At 33.3% G+C, this 26,558-nt stretch overlaps 1 protein-coding gene across 1 annotated transcript in view; it reads left to right on the top strand.

The window, feature by feature from the left end:
- Window positions 1–26,558, top strand: part of DLG2 (discs large MAGUK scaffold protein 2) — a 1,673,246-nt gene that overhangs the window by 200,105 nt on the left and 1,446,583 nt on the right. The window contains exon 3 of the mRNA XM_039848192.1: window positions 6,360–6,505. Coding sequence (XP_039704126.1) covers window positions 6,360–6,505 — 146 coding nt within the window. The remainder of the gene's footprint in view (window positions 1–6,359; window positions 6,506–26,558) is intronic.

Here is a 26,558-nt window from a genome sequence, read left to right as displayed (position 1 = left end):
AGTTTTTCCTTCCCACCCCTTACTCTAAAAGAAAAGAGGATTGTAATAACTCAGCAAAGGATGTTTGGAATGTGAATATGAAGCCTTAGGTTCTAATTCTAGAGGTGCTTTCCTAGGTCCAGTGTTGCTGATGGATCAGAAGCCATTGACATCACCTGGGAACTTATTAGAAATGCAGAGATCCAGGCTCCACACTGGAACTTCGTCATATTGTGTTTTAATAAGATTCCCAAGTGATTCGGATTTATGTGTACGTTTGAGTTTGAGAACCTCTCATCTGTAAATTTGACAATAATTTACAAATTATTTCAGAAAACAAAATGGGTATGCCTTCAAGAATTTGGGGAGGTTATTTTGAATATACCATGAGAGGTGGCAAAGCTTTTTCATTCGAGGGAGAAATGTGCCAAATAAAATGTGCTCGCAGTTGTAATCAAGTCCAGTAGTCCAGTCACATAACAACATGATCAAAATAATAATCCGCTGTCCTGAGTGTGAGGAGCTTTGACTCTATTCAGTGATTTTTCTTCTATTTGAACATTAAATGGAGAGGGGCTGCAAATAAACTAAAATTAGCAAGCATTCATTGTGTGCTTGCTAAACATAAAAGGTGATTCTAGATAACAGAGAATATGTGGATAGCTAGGACATTGTCTTCATTCTTAGGGGCCTTGAGTGGCACTTAAAAAATACTTTTTGAAATGTTGAATTGAGGTGAGGTGGGTGAACAACTACATCTAATATAAAGTAAAATGAGAAATAACTATTAAATAGATCTGAGTATTACTATGGGAATGGGAGGAAAGAAACAGCATTGCCTATTCCCCATCCCATCTCATAAAACCCTACACAAGCATTTTTTCTTTTTAATGGTAGCTGCTTAGGGGTTCTTACTTACACATGTCCTACTCAGTTGAACTCGAAATGAATAATTTCTGTGCTGATGACATTTTATATTTAGATTGTTGATTTCAAATATTCTTTTTACAAAGGCATAGTACTGAGACTGGGTATTGAAAAAAATTAGGATTTCTATGTGTGGTAAAGGACATCTGGGCCTAGCGAAGAGTGTACTCAAGAGATGGTGAGGGCCTGAACTCGGAAATGGACAGAAAGTGGTAGTGTTTTTGGTGCTAGGGATATGAGAGGGTGCCAAAAAGGTGCTTGGGAAGTGATGGACAGATATATGGCAGGCATTAAAAATTAATGCTGACTAACCAGAAGTAAAATTTGACATTGGTTGTAGACATCTTCAAATTTAAGCAATCTTTGACTTAATTAAGGTTACCTTCTTCTTCTCTAGTAGTTGTTTAGGCAGGGAGAATCAATAGATGAAGGAGTTAAGTAGACTTTTGAGTACTTCATCAGGTTTGGGGATTATAAGTTAATGAAGATTTTCAAATTTAATATTAAAATACCATCCATAGAGTTTTTCTAGATGTGATCAAGTCACTGCTATTCATTATGTTCAAAGTATAACTTGGTATGAATTCTTAAAATGAATTCAATAAATATGCTTCTATCTCTGGATAATTTATATACTTAATATTTCAAAATTTGCAAAGTTGCAATTGCTGCTTATGAAACAGTGTTTATATCCTTAAAATTTATGCAAAGAAAAGGAATCTTGGAATTTAAATATCTGCAAATTTTTTTTTTACTTATGTCATTATTTTTTTTATTTTTAATGACTACTTGAGACTGGACAATATAATATATTTTATTTTTTTGTTTTATTTTTTTATTCCTTATTCCTCTGGCTTGTATTAACACAATTAATATCCCACCAACCCTTACTTTTAAAAAGTCTAGGAAGGATTTATATCTGTATGGCTTTTACCTTCTGGTCAAACATTTTCCAAACATGGCTTCACAGCTACTTTAGTACTAGTGGCAGAATAAAGTTGTAGCTGTGCATAAAATTTGAGTATAACTTTTTAATATAAAATTTAATATTTATTAAGCACTTAAAATGTTTAATTATTTTTAAAAAGTAATTTTTATAAAAAAATTTATGTAAGAAAAGTAATTCTTACATAAAAGAATGCATGTAATTTATATGTAATATAAGTAGCATAATAAATGTTTCTGAAATTATCACCCAAATCTATAACTAGACCTTTACCATTAATTTGCATCTACTTATGTATTCCTCCCTTATTGCATTTTTTGGCTCATCCCTTCCACTGAAGTAATTGTAATAATATCTTTTCATGTGCTTCTTTGCTTTGGTCTATATGTTTTTTTGCATATGTATGTATGGGTGCGTAATGTATAGTTTAGTTTTACATGTTGAGCTTTACAAAAATATTTTTATACTGAGACTTGCATCTTCCTTTCAACATTATGTTTTAAGATTTATCCATGTCATTTTATGATACTATAATTCATTCATTTTCACTGCTATATAAATTCTATTTCGAGGACATAACACATTTATTCATTCCCTTTTGATGGACATTGGATTGTTTTTAATTTTTTGCTGTTAGGATCTGTGCTGCTATGAACATTTTGGTTTCTTTCCTGGCATATTATGTGCAAGAATTTATCTAGGATGTATACCGAATAGTAGAAATGCTGGATTACAGGAGGAACAAATGTTCAGTTTTACAAGATAGTACAAGATTGTTTTCTAGGTAGTTATAGCAATTCACACTCTTCAGGAATAAATAAAAGTTACCATTAATCCATATCTTTTTTTCTTAGCCCTTTAATTGTCAGATATCATTATTTTTGCCAATATTATTGGTGTACATGGTATTTGATTATGATCTTAGTTTGTATTTATCAGCACTAATGTGGTTTGTATTTATCAGCACTAATGTGGCCGAGAACATTTTCCCAGGGCTTATCAGTGATATGTTTTCTTTAATGTAAATGCCTGTTGATACTTTATGTTTATTTTTTCTTTTGCTTTGTACATTTTTACTTTTTCATTTGTTGGTCTTTGCATATCCGGATATTGTACCTTTGCAAATATGTTATGAAAATATCTCAATTTGCATATTTTTTTACTTTCTATCTTGAGGTATAATTGATACCTAATAAATTGTACATATAAAAAGTACATGATTTAATATGTCTTGACATATGTATACAATAGTGAAATTTTTAGCACAATTAAGATAGTGAGCATATCCATCACTCCTTAACGTCTCTTCTTGAACTTTGCAATCCCTCCCACTCACCCCTTCCTGCTAACCCTCCTTCCTATTCGTTCTTAGGCAACCAGTGAATTGTTTTCTGTCACTATAGATTAGTTTGCATTTTCTAGAATTTTCTATAACTGGTATTATACAAGAAGCACTCATTTTTGTCTGTTTTATTTGACTTAACTGTTTTGAAATTTATCCATGTTTTGTGTATCAATAATTTGTTCCTTTTTATTGCTAAATAGTATTCCATTATATGTATATACTATATTTGATTATTCATTCATCTATTGATTGACATTTGAGTTGTTCTGGATTTGACTTTTCTTCTGAACATACATATTTTTTTTGCTCTGAGATAAATACCTTAAATAAGAATTGCTTGTTCATTTGGTAGCTATATGTTTAACTTTCAAGAAACTGCCAGACTGTTTTTCAAAGCGATTGTACCATTTTCTATTCTCATTATCAGTATATGAGAATTCCAGTTCCTTCATTTTTCTGTCAATGCTTGGTATGATCAGTCTTTTTAATTTTAGCCATTCTAATAAATATGTAGTGGTATCTCATTGTGATTTTAATTTTGCATTTCCTTAATGAGTACTGATGTCGAATATTTTTTCATGTGCTTATTTGCCATCTATTACTTTCTTTGGTGAAAGCTTGTTCAAATCTTTTACCCATTTTTTTCTATTGAATTATTTGGTTTCTTATTGTGTTTTGAGAGTTCTTTATATATTTTAGAAACATTTTTTTTTTTAAATCAGATATATGATTTGCAAAGAAACAAGCCTTTGCAAACAGTTATTTTCTCTCAAAATTTTGAAGTTATCAGTCTACTGTTGTCTGGCTTCCATTATTATTATTAAGAAATCTGATTATTTTTTCTCTGCTTTTAAGATCTTTGCTTTGACTTTGGTATTCTGAAATTTCATTCTATGTCTAGTTCTAGATATAGGTTTTATCTGTTCTCTTTAGTAAAAGCTGTTACTTTCAGGATCTGTGAATTCATATTTTCATAAGTTCTAAAAATGTTGTATCTATTATTGCTTTATCAGTTGTTATTTATTTTATTTTCTTCCTGAAGATAGCTAGTAGAAAATATTGGACCTTCTCATCTACACTCTATATATCTTGATATTGCTTTCTTATTTTCCATTTTATTTTCTCTTGTATTACATACTGGGTAATTTCTTGAGTTATATTTTCCAGTTCTGCTTTGTCTAATCTGCTATTTAACCCATACATCGTTTTTAACTTTAAATAATTATATATTTTTCCAACATCTTATTATGAAAGTTCAAACATAGCAAAGTTACAAAAACATTACAGTAAGTACCTGTGTACCTACTACATAGATTCCATCATTTGCATTTATTGTATTCATATGTCATATCAGTCCCTCTAGCTACCCATTAATCTATCACTAAAGAATTTTAATTTTAGTTTTTAGAAGTCATATTTATTCCCCTCACTCTTCCTGTTCATTCTTTCAAGATCCTTGTTATTTGCTAATCTTCATGATTGTGATCATCTTTCTTTAATACTTTACATAGATCTTCTATATCCTATATCAGAAAATGAAAAAATCAACAATCACTTGCCTTCTAAACCTGTTACTGTCATTCTTGCTAAATTTCATCCATACTGGCATGCCTTTTTTGTTGGTTTGTGTTCTTTGATTGTGAGCCCATTTCTTGACCGTAATCTGTGAGAACCTGAAGATTTCTTTTAAAAATATATTTTATTTACTGCTGTCAGTGGCCGGTGGGGAGCCACTGACACAGAATTTCTTCAGCATCTCTTGAAGATCTTGGCTTAATGAGGAAGTTCAAGGGCTCGTTTCCTTACTTCTACTTACTAAGTTCCAGTATACTGCTAGCAGTTCTGCCATTGGTATCTGCCCTCAGAACAATCCCATTCCTTTTATCTATTCACTACTGTTACTCCATTATCCTACCTACTCTGAGCTCAATTCTGTGTGTGTGTGTGTGTGTGTAAAAGATTTTTTTTTTGGAGACCTACCCTATTTGTTGCAACATCAATAATGCTTCAAAGCATGCATCCTATCCAAGTTAATCTGCAGAGTACTTAGTTATATTATCAGAAGCAGATGTCCTCAAAAACACACTTCATATATTAAAAGTGTATAAAATTTAACCTCGTGGGGTAATTTTTAATGCCATTTACATCCTGAACTGAAAGATGAATTTATGAAAGCATTCATTTCTGGGGTCATTCGGACAGGTTTCTGACAGTGATTATGTAATGTCTTTAAAAAAGGCAATTCAAAGAGTATTTTAAAAAGGCAATTCAAAAAGTAATCTATTTGTTTAGGAGTAGTTTTAATGCTTATGGAAAAGTTACAAAAATGGTACAGGGAGTTCCAGTGTATCCTGCAGTTTCCTTATTGTATTACAGGTGTGTAATAACCTCACAATGGCAGTAGGAGAAAAAGGTGATGACCTGAAAATGAGTAGAGACTGTAAAACCAAAGCCAAAAAAAACTATACGAAAGCATCCTACATTTGTAATATGGTTAGATTCTTTTGTCACAATCTGCATTTCATCTTGAAATTCCCTGACATCCTAAACGAATTTTAAAAAAGTGCATACATTGAGGTTTACTCTTTGTACTGTAAAGTTCAGTGGGTTTTGACAAATGCTTCATGTTAGGTTTCCACCATTATAGTATCATTTCAGAATATTTTCATCACCTTGTACTTTACTTATTTCATCCTCTTCTCCTAACCCAGAACCTCTAGCAGTCACTGATTATTGTACTTAGTTTTGCTTTTTCTGAAATATTACATAAATTGAATCATATAATGAAAAATGTAGCCTTTTAACTTGGCAATGTGCATTTAAGATTCATCTATGTTTTCTCATGGCTTGATAGCTCATTCCTTCTTATTGCTGAGTAGTATTTCATTATAGGGATTTACTACAATTTGTTCATCCAGTCAACAACTGAAGGGCATCTTGGTTGCTCCCAGTTTTTGCAGTTATGAATAAGGCTGGGATAAGAATGCTCATGCAGGCAAAAATACAATTTTCAGAATTTACTTTATTTTTGTCATTTTTTGGGGAGGCACATATTTATGCAATTCTTCTAATCAGCAAAATCTTCCATATACACATGCATACAGAAGCTATTTATGAGGTGGAACATGACATTTTGATTCGTCCCTTGCATTTTCTTCACAGATATTCAAGAATTTTATGAGGTGACATTGCTAAATTCTCAAAAAAGTTGTGAGCAGAAGATAGAAGAAGCCAATCAAGTTGCACAGAAATGGGAGAAGACATCCCTTCTTGCTCCATGCCATGATAACCTTCAAAAGTCTGCAGAGGTATATTATTGAAACATCTGAAAGAACTAAATAATATTATAACTTACTTATGCCAGTCAAGAAGAAGTTGTAGTAGTAATTATTATCAGCAAATGGCAACAATAATAATAGAAATGTGGTTATACCATACTGTTTAAGTTGTCCTGAAAGCAAGGGTTTATTGAGCCATAGGCTATTAAGTAAAAGGACCAGGTCTGGGGACGTGCAGTCTAAACCATCAGCAGCAGGCCTACATGGTGAAGACAAACATGTCCACCATCCTGAGATTGATGGAGCTCATTTATATAATGAGTTTGAGGATGAAAGATGTAAGTTGTTTTGAAAGGATTTATGTTGGCTATAGATTAGGGGGGTGGGTGGATGGGAAAATATGAAAAGGTGTAAGTTCTGAGATAGGTGAATAGATCATAAGGAAGAAATGTTTGATGCTTCTGGATTGCTTATGGGGCAACAGTCTGGAATGTTCATGCATAAGCAAAATGTGGTGGCCTCTGGTGGTCCACTTTTCTTTCTAGATAGCTGCCTGGAAATCGATTCACAGTTTCAACATACATTTAGGAATGTGAGCAGTCTTTTATTGGTTTTGGCCTATGACTGTTAACTGATTAACTTTTTTTGTCTCTTGTTCTCACCCTCTGGCCTGCTATTATTTAATTTCATTCAGGACTTTTTGTCACTGTATATAATATTTACATATAAAAATACAGATTTTTACAAAAAATAAAAAACAGCATGGGAAAGACACGATTCTTCAGATTTTACAAGTGAATTCTGTTATGAATATTGTCACATATTTGAGTTGACTCAAATTGAAGGCATTCTGGAAATTCAGAACATGATTCCAGATGCAATGAGAGAAAACAGGTGGATAGTGGGATTGGAGAATGTGATCAAAGGCTTTGCTCCCCATAACAGGGCCCTATATCCTAGGGCATGAGTAAAATGATCCATTGGGGTATAGGAACAAAATAATCGAACTCCCCTATTAGATTTCTTTTATTATGTTCTTTACAATTTATGTTTGGCTAATTTATAACATATACTATATTAACAGTAATACACATACATTTAAAAATAAATATAGAGTTAGAGTTGTGGTTTTTAAAAGATAGGATTATGCGATCAAAAAGTTTGGAGATTACTGTGGGAACTAATGGTTACCAAAGAATAAGGCAAGTTAAAACATGTCTCAGGTTCATAGCTGAGAGTTAATACGGAAGCAGGGGCAAGTCATTGATATTTTTAACTGGCCGTTGATACTTTGAAGGCAGGTTGTGTAGTAACACACACAACACACACACACACACACACACACACACCCCCCAATCAATCTGTCACGATTGGGGTTTTATAGTTGACTTGGAAGCTACATGGAATCCCATAACTAATCAATGGCACTTTGCTGAATTTTTGGATTGTTAAAATTGAGACCTATGATATACTTTCTGTCTTGCTTAGAATTGATTTGGAAACTGGGTAAGATTGAATCTAATGATCACCTTAGTTATTTGAAGATAAAGTTAACAATGACAATAATGTGAAATTTATGAAATACTTAAAAGTTTTAAAAATCTTAATTTCAATACCTAGGACTAATTATTTTGACTTTTTTTTTTGGTGTTATTTTTCCTTTACAAATATATGTACATAAAATTGGGACAATAGCATATAGGGTGTTTTTATGACTTTTAAATTTAATGCTACACTAATAGTATTTACCCATATTGTGTCATTAAGTATTAATGAGAATATCTTAATGGCACTATAATATTCCATCATTTAAAATTTACTTACGTAGTTCTCCATTTAGTATTTAGGCTGTTTCCAGTTTTCTGCTATGAATCATGCTGTATGGACATCCGTGAATATAAACCATTATATCTTTTCTGATTATTTTGTTTCGGTTGGTTCTATAAACAAAACTACCGAGTCCAAGGATATTGACATTTTTTAAGCCTCTTGATACAAATTGTGAAAGTGCTTTGCGAAAAGGTGCTTCCAGCAGTGTCTGAAAAGGCATATCTGCATATACCTTTAGTAACATTAATTATTTAAAATATTTTTTCAGTTAATAATGTTTGTTACTTAATGCTTTAGATCGTAAAAATTTATTCATTATTAAGACTGAACTATTTTTTCTTATGATTATTGGTTGCATTTTTTTTGTGATTTAAGCTCTTTGTCCATTTTTCTAAGTAGTGCTAGAATTCTTAATGTTTTATAAGAGCATTTTATTGATGAAATATGCCATCCTGTTGTCATAATTGTTGCATTATTTCTAATTTGTTGATTAGTATTAATTTTGTTATGTAATAGTGATTTTTGACATTCAAAATATTTAAAATTTTTATGTGATAAAATCTATTATCTTTTTTATTCTTTTTTCTTTGCTTTGTTCTTCTCCATTCTAAGATTAGCTAGCTATTCTATAAATTTTTCTAGGCTCTTATTGCTTTGATATTTGTTCCTTATGAATTTTCAAAAATCAATTTAAGTCAATTTCTAGATGCATAGTCCCACACATATACCTAATTTTATGTAAATGATTGAATATATAGTTTTAATTCTAAATGCAGTTCTCTTTTTTTAGCTTTTCCATTTTTGCATGTCTCTCCTTTTTCCCACTTCCTGCCTATGCTGCATTAGCTCTACCCTCCCCACATTCAAGGTAACCCATCTCCATACTGGTGCATGTACACATTCATATGCACATTGAAATTTGGAAAGTAATTGTTTCTCAAAAAACGTTCATGATATATATTTAGTATAGCTTTGATTTGTTCTTCTGATAAATGTATAATTTCATAATGTGACTATATCATAATTTATTCAATCATTTCTCTCTTGATAGGAATTTATTGTTTACAGTTTTCTGCCATTATGATTAATGCTGCAATCTGGTGATTACATGTACATCCTTATTTGCATTTGCTTTTATTCTATAGAGTAGGTTCTCAGGGGTGACATCATTGGCTCCAAGGGTATGTATAATTTTAATTTGAATAAGTGTTGTCAGACTGATTTCATCTTTTGCATTTCCATTGACAACACATGTCGGTGCAGTTTTATCTCATATCCATCCCAGCAGTAGGTGTTGCTGCTCTTCTTTCTTTTTGCCAGGACTTTTAATTGGTTTATGAACAGATGCCAGCAATATAAGGATGAATGATGAAAAAAAATCCACAAGGGTTTTAGACATTTATTTTTCAATGTCAAAATCAAGATGGGCAAAATAAGTTAATGTAATGTGGGTTTTCCCACATGCAGTTTTAGGTTTTTATAAACTCTATTCTATGTGTCTTAAAATCTCTTGTTCTGGAAGTCCTCAGCCTATGGTAATTTGAATATTGGCCAGTTATATCCAAAACATCAGATCATGAATGCACACTCCAACCAGTGTGCTTCTCAGGTGAGTCTGATTGTTCTTCCTTAATGAGCTATATGAGGCCAAGAGACAGGTCTGGCTGGTCTTTGTCATTGAAAATGAAGATGGGCAGAGGGGAAGGGTATCTTTTATTTGTGGTCTCAGTGTACTTGGTTAGAACAACTGAGGATCTTGTTCTGTGGGAATTGGCTTTCCAAGGTCTAAATTTGAAAAGTGAGTCTAAATTAAGTTTTTGCTGAAATGGTCTATGTGAAGAACAGTAATTGAGAAATGGAGCTCAAATAAAGTTCATGACCAGAAAAGCTTAGAATAAAGGACACCAACAGCCTGAACAAAAATTCCGCCAATGTAGTGTCAATGCTTGTTATGTTTTTTTATTGTCACCTTGTGTCACCTCCTTTGAATAAGCTGGGTTTATTTAAAGCAGTGGGTAAACTGGCAAAGGAAGACATGGATAATATCCTCTGAAGCAATAAAAAGGATGTATTTTTTTATTAGTCACAACAGCTTTGTTTATTTATTTTTTCAAGTTTTTTCTTTTAAATAATTGTTTATTTTTCAATTACAGTAGAGATACAATATTATATTGGTTTTATGTATACAACATAGTGATTAGACATTTATTTAACTTATGAAGTGATCCCCCCAATAAATTTAGTGCTTATCTGACACCATACATAGTTATTAAAATTCTACTGACTATACTCCCCATGCTGTACTTTACATCCACATGACTATTTTGTAACTACCAGTTTGTACCTCTTAATTCTTTCACCCACTTCACCCATCCCCAACCCCCTTCCTATAAGGCGACCATCAAAATGTTCTCTGTATCTATGAGTTTTTTTGTTTTGTTTGTTTATTTATTATTGTTATAATTTTAGATTCCATATGCAAATGAAATCATATGCTATTTGTCTTTCTCTGTCTGACTTATTTCACATAGCATAATACCCTCTAGGTCCATCCATGTTGTTGCAGATGGCAAGATTTCATTCTTTTTTATGGCTGAGTAATATTCCATTGTATATATGTACTACGTTTTCTTTATCTATTCATCTGTTGATGAGCATTTAGGTTGCTTCCATATCTTGGCTATTGAAAATAATTCTGCAATGATCATATGGATGCATATGTCTTTTCGAATTAATCTTTTGGGTTTCTTTGGATAAATACCCAGAAGTGGAATTACTGGATCTTTCTATGTCTCTTATTATAGCCTTTGTTTTAAAGTCTATTTTGTCTGGTATAAGTATTGCTACCCCAGCTTTTTCTTTTGTTTCCATTTTTATGAAATATCTTTTTCCACCCTTACTTTCAGTCTGTACGTGTTTCAAACTGAAGTGAGTCTCTTGTAGGTAGCATATGTAAGCGTCTTCTTTCTTATTCATTCAGTTACCTTATGTCTTTTAACTGGAGCATTTAATTCATTTACATTTAAAGAAATTTATGATAGATATGTAGTTACTGACATTTTATTCATATTTTTGATCTTTTCTTTTTAAAGAGGTCCCTTTAACATTTTTTTGTAATACTGATTTGGTGGTAATGAACTTCTTTAGCTTTTTCTTGTCTGGGAAGAATGATATTCTTAGATGACAGGTACATTAGCACTAGAAACAGAAGTTTCAGAAACACTTAAGGCAATGGATGCACCACTGGGCTATTATTTTCTAGTGGGTTTTATATGTGCTAGTGCATTTATTTTTAAAAAATGTTTTCTTAAGACATCCACAGCCTTTACAAATTTTTGATAATGCAGGAAAATGCAAAAGAAAGTATCCTCTGACAGCTCTGCAGTTTACTCATATGAGGCAAAAGTCAAGATCAGTGGTTGAAATGACTTTATGGGTTCAGGATTTAACTTAGTGTTTCTCTCTCTTTCTTTCATATGTATGTGTGTGTGTGTGTGTGTGTATAAAAATCTCCTCTCTCTCCTCCCTCCCTTCCTTCTCTATCTATGTGCGATCATTATTGTGTGTGTGTGTGTGTGTGTGTATGTGTGTGTGTGTATGCAATCTTTTGTAGTATTTTAACATTGTAAAGAAAAAACCTGGTAGAATATACAGGAAAATTTCAGAGCAAATAACTATTGGATTGGTTATTTTAAAGATGGGTAAGCATCAGTCAGTTTCTGGTTGCAAGATGTCAGTGATATTTTAATGCCAAAGAAGTACCTGCCAACCCCAATAGAAGGCTCCACAAGGAAGGGCACAATTGTACACTTAGTATCTATCACAGTGCCTGGCACAGAGAAATCTTAAAACCTATAATATAATAGTGCATAGACGTTTTAACTTTCTTTTTTTTGTAATCTATTGTTTTGTAATCAACCTAATCATAGTATTAAGCCTTTAATTTGCTGAGAGGCAGAAAACGTAGTCTGTCAATTCTGGGTTTTCTCAAAATATTTTTTGTTTTACACTTAATCACTTCCTCACTTTCCCTAGAGCGTTTTTTTTTTTTCCTCAGAGGGAATAATTCCATGGTGCATATATTCTGCTACAGCATCTCACTGAGAGCAAAGACATTGTGTAATATTGTACTTCATTGTGTTGTGTCTCAATGACTATTGGTGGATTGAATGATGTTGGTCAAGGAGATAGATGTTTAGGGAAGCATCATGGTCATTGGTCAGCATCCACTATGAGATAATTTATACTGGGATATTTCCTTTCTAATCTTTAGGAGCCATCCCTCCTTTATGTTGGCATTTGCAACTGAAATGCATGTGTTTCTACTTGGTCTCTAGCTATAAGTTTCACTCTACCATCTGTTTTCCTCATTCTAACCACAAATCTTCTTTGCTTTTAAAAAAATTTCTATCTATATATCTCATGGTCACATTGGTAAGAACTAGGAGGAAAACGAGCATTTGTTTGCTTCCTACTCTTCTTGGGGTGCAACAGGATCTTGTAAAGCTGCTCAGAATCTTCTACCTGGATATTCCTTTACCATTGTTTCTGCTTTGTTCTCTTATGCCCTACTGATACCTAGGAAGTTCTTTAAAGGCTTAGGGTTGGGAGAAGGATGCACATTGAAGTTATTCTCATCAAAGTTTCCTTTTTTTTTCTCCTTTTACTCTTTTTCTCTTACCCTTTAATATGAGATTTTTGGTCAGAGAAAGATGGAGAGTATATATGTAATTGTGGAGAAACATGTTCCAGTTGACTTGCATATTTTGTAAGTCTTTCCAGTCTTATACCTGGACTATACCTTTTTAAAATAAGAATATCACGTCTGTGTTTTCTGTTCTTATGCCCTCTGCAAGCTCTGGAGATCTCTAATACAGTAACTCAAATGTAGGATGATTAGGGTGCAAAGGACCTGCAAGGAAAACGGTTTGTTAATAAGTCACTCTATCCTTCAGCAGCAAATGCTGAAAGATTTGCTTCTTTGATAGTAGCAGATATCCTGGAGTTTGAATTTTTTTTTTCTTTTTTCTTTTTGGCAAGGCAACCCTTGGTTGACCTCACAGATTGCAAAGACCATGCCAGCTTACAATCCCTTATTTTTTATTTTTTACACCTTCGACACTGAAGTTTGAATTTTAATGTATGACTTGCTACAGAAAAATTTGTCGTGAGGAAAAGAGATTAGCAGACAGAAATCCCTTAATCAAGCTCTAAAAAACAGGAAAAAATAAATAAATTGAAGCCAAAGTTTCAACAAAAGATTTTATCCCCAGTTTTATTGAGATGTAATTAACATACAGCACTGTAAGCTTAAAGTTTACGGTGGAACGACTTGACTTACATATATTGTGAAATGATGACCACAATGAGTTTAATTAAAATCCATTATCTCATACAGGTAAAAGAAAAAAATGTTTTTTACTTGTGATGAGAACTCTTAGGATTTACTCTCTTAACAACTTTCAAGTATATCATACAATAGTGTTAGTTATAATCATGTTGTATATTATATCCCTAGTATTTATTAATCTTATAATGGAAAGTTTGTAATTGATGAAAAGTTTCTTTTTACAAGATACTCCTGAAAAATGCTGCACGTCTTCCCCCTCAGTGCAACTCAGTAGTTCTTTGATATTTTTGACTCTATGGTAATATTTCTATACTTTTTTTTTTTTTTTCTATAAAATAAGTCAGAAATGATGGGAAAATGAGTTTGAAATTTTATAGCATGTAGTATGATACTATATCATATTTAACATAATTTTAAGTGATTGGTTTTCTTCTGCCCTATTTTCAAACAGTGTGCATGCAACCTAGAAACCTTCAGAGAGGTAAGAACTTTAACATTTCTGGTGGAACATAATGCATATCATGTCATTCCTTTTGTCAAAACCTCCCAGTATCTTCCTACTCAAAATAAAAGCTAAGTTCCTTTAATGGCCTATAGAGTCCTCCCGGTGTGCCCCAGTTACCTTTCTGATCAAAACCTTACTACTCCTCACTCACTCCTGTCCAGCTTCCATAGCAACCTCACTGCTCCTCCAACACATAGAGTTTTGACTCTTGGCACTTTGTCTTTAGCCTGAAAGGTTATTTCTACAGATATCTGTGTGGGATGGGGGAGTAACCTTTTGCAAGTCTTTAATGTCACCTTTTCAGTGATTCCTACCCCAGCATATTTAAATACCCTTCTCATCTGCACAGCACTCCCTGTTACCATTCCTTGCTTTGTTTTTGTTCATAACACTTATCATTATCTATCAGAGAGACATTAAGACTTACTTGTTAGGAGCAAGCACTTTCTGGTTAGACCATTTGAGAGTGAATCCAGGCTCCATCACTAACTGGTCATGTGACTTAGGGGAAATTACTTTACCCCTCTATATCTCAGTTTCTTTCTCTAAAATGGGATTCTCACAAGAATTAAATGTTCATTTTTCCTCTCAATGAAATCAATGTAAGCTTCATGAAGACTAGAATTTTTGTCTTTCTGTTTATTGCCTTTCCTCTAGCACCTAGAATAGTCTCCCCTAGCACCTAGAATAGTCTCCTCATTTTATCAATAATTTGTTGAGAAGTTTATTTATATTATTTTGGCTTATAGCACTTTTTCTTAAGAGTAACATACTCTTAGCAAGGGCCATCTGAATCTTCCCATGAGCGATAGTGGCATTTTTAGAATAAATACAGAGTTTTTAAATTCTTTCATTTAAATATTTGTTATCTAAACTATTGTATTTTGTTAGGCTCTGTGCTAGATACATTCACAGGGAAACATTAAAATAAAAAAACATTTTTTTTTTCGTTGACCCAAACCTCAAGGAACTTGTTTTCCAGTTGAGAATCTGGACATTTAAGGATGAATCCATGGACATGGTGACTGAAGCACTGACTTCATAGTCAAACACATCTGGGTTTTATATCTCACTCCTGCCTCTCACAAGCGATATGACTTTGAGTAAGTTATTAAACCATTCTAAACTATAGTTCTCTAATCAATAAAGCAGTGATAATAATAGTGCCTACCTCAAAGGGCTTTGAACTCATTAAATAAATTATCTATGCAATGTGATTAATACAGTGTCTGGCACACAGTTGGTGCTCAGTAATTCTTATCTGCTATTATTATTGTCTTGAAGGATGCCTTGAAGGATGGATACTGTGTAGAAATAGGCAGAAAGCATATTCTAGGCAGAGAGAACAGTCTGGGTTAAGTCAGAGAAATGATAAAGCATGAGCTGTATATGGGAGATTACAACTAGTTCTGTTTGACTGGACTGTGGAATGCATTAAGGTAGATTGGGAGAGTAGGAAGATCAAAGCTCAGTCATGTAATAATGCTTCACCCTGAAGTAACTGCTGGGACCATTTTGGCATATTTCTTTTTAGCTTTTTTTTTTTTTATCCAGTGTAAATTTATATAAAGGATTGCTTATCATAGAATATAGATTAGAAATACAGATAATAATAGTAAGCATCTACTTAGTGCTACTTATATGCCACTCTTGTAAATGTTTTACATGTATTAATCTCTAATGCTTCACCTCTCGCTCTTCCTAATACATATATTATCTCTTCTAAAGTTGGGTTTAAAAGAGAAAAAATGAAAGAGAAACTTACTTTAAAATACTCCCAGGATAGTATGTATCTCCACATAGAAGATAATCCTGGTTTGACTCCATAGCCGGTCATTTGATGGTATTTCTCTAGCAGTCTCCTTCTAATATGATTATGCCTGATTCAGTCTACTTCCATTTCCAGTAGGAGTTATATCTTATAGAGCACAGATTTATTTAGAATCTTTCTGTGATTAAAAGAAGAAAGAAAAATCTGGCTAGATCAGGAATTATCCATTACAAAGATTTTTAGAATAAGGTTTATCTTTTCCTAATTGATTAGTCTCCTGAACTTTATTTGATAGCATGAACTTTCCATATTACCACTTCCATGGTAATGAAGAAAAACTTTTTCTCATCTCTCCTTCACTCTAGGCAAAGGCTCTTAAGGCAGAGGGAAGTGTATTATAAAGTATATAAAGTATACAATATATGATGACTGCTATGGGAAAAATAAATCTGGTTGAAAGGTTACAAGGGATAGCAATTTTAATTGAGGGGTCAGTGTAGGCCACAATGACAAGGTGATATTTGAGCAAAAACTTGACAGATGTAAGAGAATTATCCGTGAGATTAACTGGGGGAAGACCATATCAGATGGAGGGATTAGCCAGTATGAAAGTCCTATAGTGGGAACATACTTAGCATACACACACACACACACACACACACACACACGACACACACACACACACACACACACACACACAAAGTAACACAATATAATGTTTACTATATATTGAAATGAATAGCAAGAACAATGAAATTATTGTTTTGGATCCTATGAAGTCCCTGTAGTGTGCCTCCTAATGATTGATTTCTCCCTTGAAACAGAAACAGATAAGTCCCCAAAGTAAAGCTTTGACATAGTTTTAATAGTATGTCTTTTAAAAGACCTGAAGGTCAAGGTTCTGGCCTTTTCTTGTCTTGAAAGAAAGTGACATTTACCTGTTTGCCCTCAGCCTGGGAATCTTTTTAAAATATAAGATTCACCTTCTAGTTCTTGAAATTTCATGTCACATGTCTTGAGGGAGAAATCTCTTTTCACTTTTCAGCATATAATGTGATAAAATCCTTACTGCTTAACTTAAACTCTGATTTATATAAGGTTTTTGGAATGTAAATCAAAAAGATTTTCTTTGTTGCCCCTTTATAGTGCTTTAACCTGTAATATGTTACTGATATCACAAGATGGCAACAGTAGAATCATAATATTTTGTACAGAGTTGATATTTTGAAACAAGATGAGATTTATTCACCCAGCCTTTATTTTAGAAATATAATGAAGAAATTCTTTGTTTTAAAATATTGTAACAGAAACATATAATCTAAAGTTTGTGTGGTTTTGTTTGTTTGTTTCTTAGGTTTTTTTTCATGAGCTTTAAGTGATTTATCTCTCTTCTACATTGTTCTATATTGAGGCACATATCTGCCAATAACATATTCACAAATTCGTAGCTCCCAGTTATGATGAGTTTTCTGTTATCTTTTTTTTATTGTTTTGTGAAAGAAGTGGAGATTGCATCTTCTCCACTTTTGCTTAAAGAATTTACATAATCTATTTTTTTCCCCCACAAAGCTTTTGTTGCTGAGTTGAAACCTGCAATTCTAACTTGGTAACAGAAAGAAGCATTGGGCCGGGAAGAAAGAAGCTAGGCATAACAAAAATCAAGAGTCATCTGAGAGCTCTGTGTTTGAATTTTGGTTTTGCCATTTGCTAGTTAGTGTAGCCATGGCTAAATTACTTAAGCTCTCTGAACTTCAATTCTATTATCTGTAAAGTAATAAAATAATAGTAACATTTACCTCATAAGATTGTTGTAAAGAGTGATTAATATGCAAAGCATATAAATTGATTAATATAGTTCCTGAACCTAGTAAATACTCCATAAATAGTAGCTATATTGATAATGATCTTGTGGAACGTCCTTTTACATCTCTGAGTTTCAATTTTCTCATCAGTAAATGAAGAAAAATACTACATGCTGAGGAGAAACAAATGAAAAGATGTATAGAAGAAAGCTTTGAAAACTAAGTTCTATAAAACTGCATTATATTAAAATGTATGGTCAAAATAGGATATTATTTTCCTATTTCATCATTTCTCCCTGGGATATTAGATCAGATAACAATTGAGAAAGCATTTTGCAAAGCCAAAGCATTGTGTGAGTATAAGATTATCTCATCATCATTACTATACAGTGCACAAATATATTCTCATGCCCATTGCTGTTACTTGGAATTCTTTCCATGTTTATTTTGGTGGGGCTGAAGAAGTGAATCAGAGTATTGGTAGCCCTTGTTAAAATGTACATGCCTGCTGTAGGACAATTGCTGTCAGCAGGTTCTTGAATGAGCTACAAATAGACCTTTAAATAACAGCAGTGGATTTTTTTGCTTTTGTTTTTGTTTGTTTGTTAATTTGTTTGTTTGAGAGAGGTGGGTAGAAAAGTAATTACTTGGCCTGGGGGACCTGGCTAATGGTGAGAGGGAACTAAATGGTGAGAAATGGGAGTTGGGGGGAGAGATGTAGACCAGAGAGGAGGTGCAGTCAAGGAAAGGGAACCTGAAAGAAGTGAGTGGTTTCAAACATAAGCTTTAGCTACTAGTTATTATGTATGTGTTATACCAGCCTGGCAAGGGGCACAGAAATCAGCCTTTATCAGGAATGATCAACTGTCTTGCCTTCTGTTTCTCTTCCTTTTTCTCCCTTTCTTTCCTTTTTTCTTTCTCCTTTCTTCCCTTCCTTTCCCTCATCTCTTAGAGAATGTCTGCTATGTGTATTCATCTTTGTGTAGCATCCTTAAGCTGTCACCAGCCTTTGCACGCATTGGTTGTTATGTAAAAGTGAACCTCAGAAACACATTCTTCTTTCATAGCCTCAGTTCTACCCAGCTCTCTTTGACCTGTCTCTTTCACTTGATTTCTTCTTTCTTACAATCTAGTTTCTGACCTGGATACTAGTTATTTTCTTTCTCTCGGACTCGATATCTTTCTTTTTATCAGTTACAAAACTGAGAAAGACCAAGACTCTTTTTTTTTTGATCTTAATACTTTAGTAGGAGTAACAGAGTTTCATATGTATAGACCATTTTGTAATTTAAAAAATATGGCTCATTTAGTTGATTCTCATAATAGTTTAGTGAGTCAAATAGAGTTGATGTCACTATCCATATTAGAAATGAGGAAGCTTTGGATAAGCAAATTGTCCAGGATCATATTGTTAGAAAGCAATAGAGTTAGGAATCTGCTTTCAAGCCAAGAGCTTTCCCATTACACCAAAGGAGAAAAAAGCTAATTTTCACTAGGATATTGGAGATGGTTTCATGGCTAGGTGGTTTTAGCGCTGATTTTTGTGTGATGATTAAGACTTAGGTTGAAGAGACAAGTATGCTAGGTAGAGGGAAATTGCATGAGCAAAAGCTCAGAAGAGTAATAAAACCTGTTACCTATAAATGAAGTCTGGGCTAGGCACTTTTAATATATTATCTTCTCATCTCTGTAGCAATCCAGCAAGGTAAGTATTTTATTTATTGATTGCTCACCTCGTTTTAAATAGAATTTGAGGTTGTAGATATTATTATTTCTAATTTACAGAAGATGAAACTAAGCCTCAGGAAGGTTTAGTAACTTAATCAAAATCACAGTAAAATGTGGTGTCATGGGAATTAATAAACATATGCCTGACCATCCCATGCTCTTTCACAGGAAAAGGTGGGAAAGGCTTTATGACTAGTGAGTAGTCAGGTTTAGTAGCAAGGGGAGCCAAGAGTGATAAGACTGATTAGGTGATTCTAGCTGTCTGACAGAGCTTTGATTACAGTATTATAGAGTTCAGATTCTCTTCCTTAGGTAGTTGTGAGCCATAGAAAGTTTTTGTACAAGGAATTGGCATCATGAGCTATGCCAAGGAAGATTAAGCTGCCAGCAACATGAATTATAGATCATAGAAAGGAGAAACTGATGGCAGGGAGACCAATTAGGTAGCTGTCACCTTAGGAAATATTCAACTGGATACCTGCAGAACTATGCATTATTCTTCTCTGAGGATACTGAAAAGTGGATTTTTCTTTACAAGTATCATTTCTTATGGATAGTAACTTGATTTATAAAGAAGAAAATTATGTTAAATTTAGAAAAAGCACTCAAACTAACTTGTAAAAGAAAGGAAAAACCTGACTGCAAAATTAATTACGTAAGGAGGCTTGTGGGTAACTTACGGAGCTGGTGGTTACTTGGCTAAAGCTGAATGTTAGCGCAGCATTTATGTATGAATAATTTACAGTAATATTTTCCTTTGGAATACTCTAGCTAACCTTCTAATAATATGATCCAAAGTGATGAGAGTGCTTCAGATTTTTTTGCCTACTAACATGCAAATGTAATGAAATTGGGTCACATTAATACTAGAAATACTGGACCTCAGAGGATGTATTATTGAGATGCTACAAAGATATTTAACTGTAAAATTCTACTAATATTAATCACTTTGAAATTTCTCTAAGTTTGACCATTCCATTCATAATGCCACTGATCTAATTTAGGCTTTCACTGTACCTTACTAAGAGATTTGGAAACATACTTCTGATCTTCATAATCTGGTCTTTCCTCTTTAACTCAGTCTCCACAATCCAACAGTTTAAAAACTACCTGTTGATCCTCATTGTGTATTGACTATTGTTCCATTTCCTTAGCATAACATTTACCTTAGCATAGCCTTTAAAGTCTGGCCTAAACTTAAGCCTTACTTAAGCCTTGTTCTTGTAATTTATTCTGTCTGGAATATTCTTCTCTATGTTTTTATCTGGAAATTTTTTACTTAATCTTAAAAAGACCCATTTGTCTATCACCAATCTTCTAATGATCTCGAGAGGAACAAATTCTTCTCTTCTGTAGCATAAATTCTTCTCTCACATGCTGCTCCAGGCCTCTGTCAGAGTGTTCGTCATATTGTATTGGAATTAGTGGCTCAAGTGTTTCAGCTGTTAGACTGTGAGCATCCTGATTTTGAGTATTATGTTTATCGATCCATCTATAACGTGTTTTAGAGCTTGTTAGGCAGCAAATATTCAATAAATGTTTATCGAGTGGATGATTCATTATATTTTCCTTGATTTCAGAGAAAAAATATGCTGTTTTGCTCAGTATATATGTAGTGTACTTAGAAGCATGTCTTCAAATCTCCTGGCTGACCCAGAGAAAAAGTCCCTGGTTCTAGGTAATATTGTGGAGGAAGTTGTTAAAAAGCACAGAAATGAGTCATGGTGGTCCACAACTCACTTTATCTTTTAAAGTACTTATTATGTGGCAGATTATGGGACCGTTATGGGCTAAAATGATATTATGTAGTTCCACATTCTTCCCTGCACATTGAACTTTATTAGCAGATTACTATTAGAGTCAGAGATGTTCCTGGGTCATTATCAGTCCTGGAGAGAATGGTTAGGTTGCAGGGACTATCAATCATCTTTCCTGCTACAGACTGATTTGGATTGATTGGTTACCCATTTTAATAACTTGTTCTCTTTTAAAAATTCATTTTCTGCCATTTTTGCAATTATGTATTTTATAATCCCATTCTTTATTTAATAGGCAAATTTTGCATCCTGGCAAAAAAAAATAGAGGTTTCACACTCCCTAAAGTTTTTCCCTCATAGAAAAAGTAACTTACCTTATATGAAGATCAACCAACCCAACTTTGAAAATATTATGGTGAGGGAGTGAAATTTGTTCATGAGGTGGAGCTATCGATAACTCGATGATAAAATATAATAGTGAAAAAATGTTTCAAAGTATCCATATGCTATAAGCTTGATGTAATGCTGTCTGCAGGAAGTCTACCTGCCTTAGAGACCCTGTCCATGGAAAGCTTTATATGGAAACCTTAAAGACTTGCTATTCTTAACAAAAAATACACTCTTTTTACTTTGAGTCAGCTTAGCAATTTTTTCCCTTAGGGAGCTTAGCATTTTCCACATTGTATTATAGTTATTTTGTGAGCAGGTTATAACTTCTCTACAATATTATGGAGTCAAGAACTGTGCCTGTATATATGGTTTACATCCCTTTGCCACTAGTCCAGATTCTTACATATAGTCCCCCATCAGTAAATGTTCATTGGATAAATAAATAGATTATAAATATATGTTTTATGTAAAAGGGCCATTATTTTCAAACTGCATAAACATACAGAAACAGGGCAGAGTTTCAGGAAATTTGGGTGTGTTTCAGAAAATTTCAGACATGATTATTCAACTTGTAAGAACTGTGGAAGAACAAAATTAGGTAGTAGTTCTAGGGTGTTTTAGAGACTAGAAAATTTATATTCATGTACTGTTAGTTAAACATTTTCTTAAATTTTTACATATTCTGTTATAATTTCATTATTACTTTCATAAATTTGACTTATTTTTATGTATGAAGCTGCAATTGAAAGTAAATGAGATCTTTCCTTAACATATGAATAACTCTTTGTTACTTATTTAAGGAGAGAAAGTTGTTTTACTTTGAAATATATAGTAGTTATCCTCTATAACCTGCTGAAAAATGAATCAATTAATATACTGATTGCTATCATACTAGCAGGAAAATCCAAGGAGTTCTCTTGTATAGAGCTTGCAAGAGTGAGTTGTAAACCCCAAACCATTAATGTCTCAAATCATTCACTAAACTATTTTTTAAAATTTATTTTATTTTTTTAATTGAAGAAATGATTTTAATTTTTTTCTCCTGTCTACCTCCTTCCATTCTCCCGCCCCGCCCCCCTGCAGTAACCACTAGTCTATTGTCCATGTCCGTGAGTCTCTGTTTGTTTGTCCTGTTCATTTGTTGCTTTTAGGTTTATATTCCCACATATAAGTGATATCACGTGATTTTCAACTATTTCTGTCTGGCTTATTTTGCTAAACTAATTTCTTAAAGAAATGTATAATACACATTCTTCATGAGGTTTCTTTATGATACTGTGATGGTAAGTTTTATATCAACTTAGCTAGGCTTGTGGTACCCAGTTATTTAATCAAATGCTTATGTAGATGTTGCTGTGAAAGTATTTTGTCACATGTGGTTAACCTCTACCACCAGTTGACTTTAAGTAAAGGAGATTGATAATGTAGGTGGGCCTCAGACAATTAGTTAAAGGCCTTAAGAACAATAGCTGATGCTTTCTAGAGAAGAAATTTTGCCTCAAGACTGCAATACCAACTTCTGCCTGAGTTTCCAGACTACTGATCTACCCTACAGGTTTCAGATTTGCTGGTCTCTATAATTACAAGAGTTTGTTCCTTAAAACCAATCTCTCTTTGTCTCTGTCTCTCTCCTCTCTTGGTTCTGTTTCTCTGGAGAACCCTGAGTGATGTAAGTGCTAACACATTTTAATAATATTTAACACTTATATAGCACTTATTCTAGGCAGTTATCTAAGCATTTTAAATATATTAAGTCATTTAATCCTCATAACAGTCATACAGGCTAGGTGTTATTATTGCTTTCATTTTACAGATGAATACAGAAGGTGCAGAAATTTTAAATGATTTGCTCAAGGCCACACAGCTAGTAAGTGGAAGAGCTGGAATTCAATCCTAGGTGGTCCATTTTCTAAACCTCTGCTACATCTCAAAATGATAGATTGTGTTCCTGGACAAAAACCACAAAACAAAATAGATCAGGTGTAGATCTTCATTTAATTCTTTTTCTTTTCTCTGTTTATGATGGATTTGAGATTGCAACTGATACTGTCATACTTGCTGCTGGTCTAACATTAACGTTGTTTTGAGCAGTTAACATTTATTAAGCATATTAACTACATACCAAACTCTTACATACGCTATCTCATTTAATTCTCTCAATAATCCTATGAAGTTTTTCTTATTATTTACTATATTTTACAATATAGTAGAAGATTATGAGCTCAAACGCAGTTCTCTCTGACTGCACAATCTGTGCTCTTGAATCTTTCTGCCTCATGGGGGATCATGGAATCCTAAGAATTTTGAGGAATCTTATTATTCGAATAGTCCAAGGACTTATCCAGTACAGAATGTTTTATGTACTATTCCATCTGATATTAATATAATCTCATCTGGAATCTCTCTACCACTGCAGAAGCTTGATCAGGTCAGCTAAATGTTAGCTGATGGACTAACGACCAGGTCAGACATCTTTTGGGAGGCTGTCTGAAGCAGAGAGTGCAGGTGAGACAGAGCCAAGTTAGACTTTAAAAGGGGGTAGTTGAAAATCAGGAGGCTTAGTAATAAGATGCAAATATAATTCCAATACAGAAGTAGTGGGCTTGTAAATGACAGGATTTGGGTAAGAACTAGATTGAAGCAGACACTTGCCTCGGATGCTCTAACAGGCCAGTAGCTCTACATGGTTGGAATGTTGGCTACTTTAAAAGTATAGGACTGAGATATAGAGTTGACTGTTTTCATTATGGGATTGTTCCAGTTGTTAGAAAGTTCTCTGATAGATAGAATAAAAGCATGCTTTCCTAAAATGGCACCCATTAGTTGTAATTCTACAACACAGTGCAAATATACGTTCTTTTCCATCAGCATGAAAACCATCAATTATTCCCTTATTCTTCTCCCAACCATTCTTACTAAGTATTTATCTGATATAGGCATCACATGGAGATTTTTGAAAGACATCAGTAGTCCCAATTATGTGTTATTTAAAACATCGAGTAAGAAAATAGAGTGAGAAACAATGAAGTTTCTACTCTCATTGTAATGGTGCTAACTGAAATAAAATCCTTGGGATGGAGCTTTCTGAAAAGAGGATGATGGGAATTCAGCTGTGTTTAGTTATAGCCCAGATATTGAGAATAAACTATGCTGCTTTACTCATGAGGAACATGTCAATAAAACCAAAGACAAAAAAGAGTTCTGAGGAGCCAGAACCAACTTTACACTCTCTTATAAATTTGTCAGATTAAGTAAAATAATGCAAATAAAGTACTTAGCGCATTGCTTGTCAGTAAATATTAAAAAAAATAAAAGTTTTTTAATTTTTCAAAATTTATTTTAAATTAATTTTTTTGTAGTAACATTCGTTAATATAAATTTCAGGCACACAACTTTATAATACAACATCTGTATACTCCATTGTGTGCTCACCATCCAAAATCTAGTCTCCTTCCATTACCATTTATTTGACACCCTTTACCCTCTTTGTCCTCTCCTCAACTCCATTTCCCTCTGCTAACCACCATTCTGTTGTCTGTATCTATGAATTTTCTGTTCGTTCTTTTTGTTTGTTTATCTGTTTTCTGTTTTATATCCTACATTTCAGTGAAATACAGTTCTTGTCCTTTTCCATCTGACTTCTTTCACTTTGCATGATACTATCAAGATTCCTTCATGTCGTTGCAAATAACTATTCATCTTTTTTATGGCTGGGTAGTATTCTATTATATATATGTATCACTTCTTCTTTATCCAGTCATCTACCAAAGAACACTTCAGTTGTTTCCATGTCTTGGTCACTGTAAATAATGCTATAATGAACACAAGGCTACATATATCTTTATGAATAAATGTTTTCAAATGTTTTGGGTAGATACCCAGAAGAGAGATTGCTGGTTCATATGGTGGCTCTGATCTTAATTTTTTGAGAAACCTCCATACTATTTTCCACAGTGGTTGTACCATTTAAATTCCCACCAGTAGTGAGCAAGATCTTCTCCAACACTTGTTTCATGTCTTACTGAAAGTTATTAAATATAAGGAGCAGTCACTATTGGCAGACACATTAATGATCCTGAGGATTGAAATTTGACAGTTTTATAGTAAAAAAAGGCAAGAAAAGAAAAATAAAATTGAGAAAACAAACATAAAAATACAAAAAGCACCATAGTCTGAGACTATTATATGTGGGTTGAACTCTCTGAAGCAATTATTCTGCTACAGAGAAATAGCTAATGTCCTAAGCGGTTTTATTATTTTAAGTGGGATTTCCTTAAGAGAAAAGGAATACAAATATTTTAGAAAAGGCTTTATACAAAATAAAAATAATTTTATTTTAAATGATTAAACTCTAAGATATCTGAAAAATAACTTTTTAAAATGACTTGTTGCACATGGTTTCAGATAGGTAGGCATTTGTTTGGCTTGGGTTGGTTTGGTGTTACTGTCAGATTATTTGACATCCATTCAACACACATCAATTATGCACCTTATACCCGGATCTCTGATTGTTGTTCTGGTGAATATTGAAATGAGTGAGACCAAATCATTGTCTTCTAAAAAAAGGGCCCATGTTTTAAGCACCTGTGTCATTTAATATAAAGTGATAAATTAGAGATGGGTGCATAATTTCATGGGAGCACAGATTAGGTTTAGTAAAGATAAATAATGTAACTGCTGCCACAGGAAATCCTGAAAAACAAAATGTCATTACTAGAATGGAAAGTTCCTGTTCTCTAGAACCTGCAGCACAATGTTAAATAGCTTTGTTTTCTAACACTTATGCAATTAATTCTTTACTCTTTCAAACTCTGGATACTCCAGAGTTTGAGTATCCAGAGTTTCTACTATATGCCATGTACAAGGATACAAAAATGAATGAGACCCCATGGTATATAGTGGAAGCCAGAGTGCTATTGTGGAAAGAACATAGGCTTTGGAGCCAAATGG

This window comes from Pteropus medius, unplaced genomic scaffold, assembly GCF_902729225.1.
Source record: "Pteropus medius unplaced genomic scaffold, Ma_sr-lr_union100, whole genome shotgun sequence".
NCBI lineage: Eukaryota > Metazoa > Chordata > Mammalia > Chiroptera > Pteropodidae > Pteropus > Pteropus medius.
Note: the sequence above shows the minus strand (reverse complement) of the source record. Positions and strands in the feature narration are given on the sequence as shown.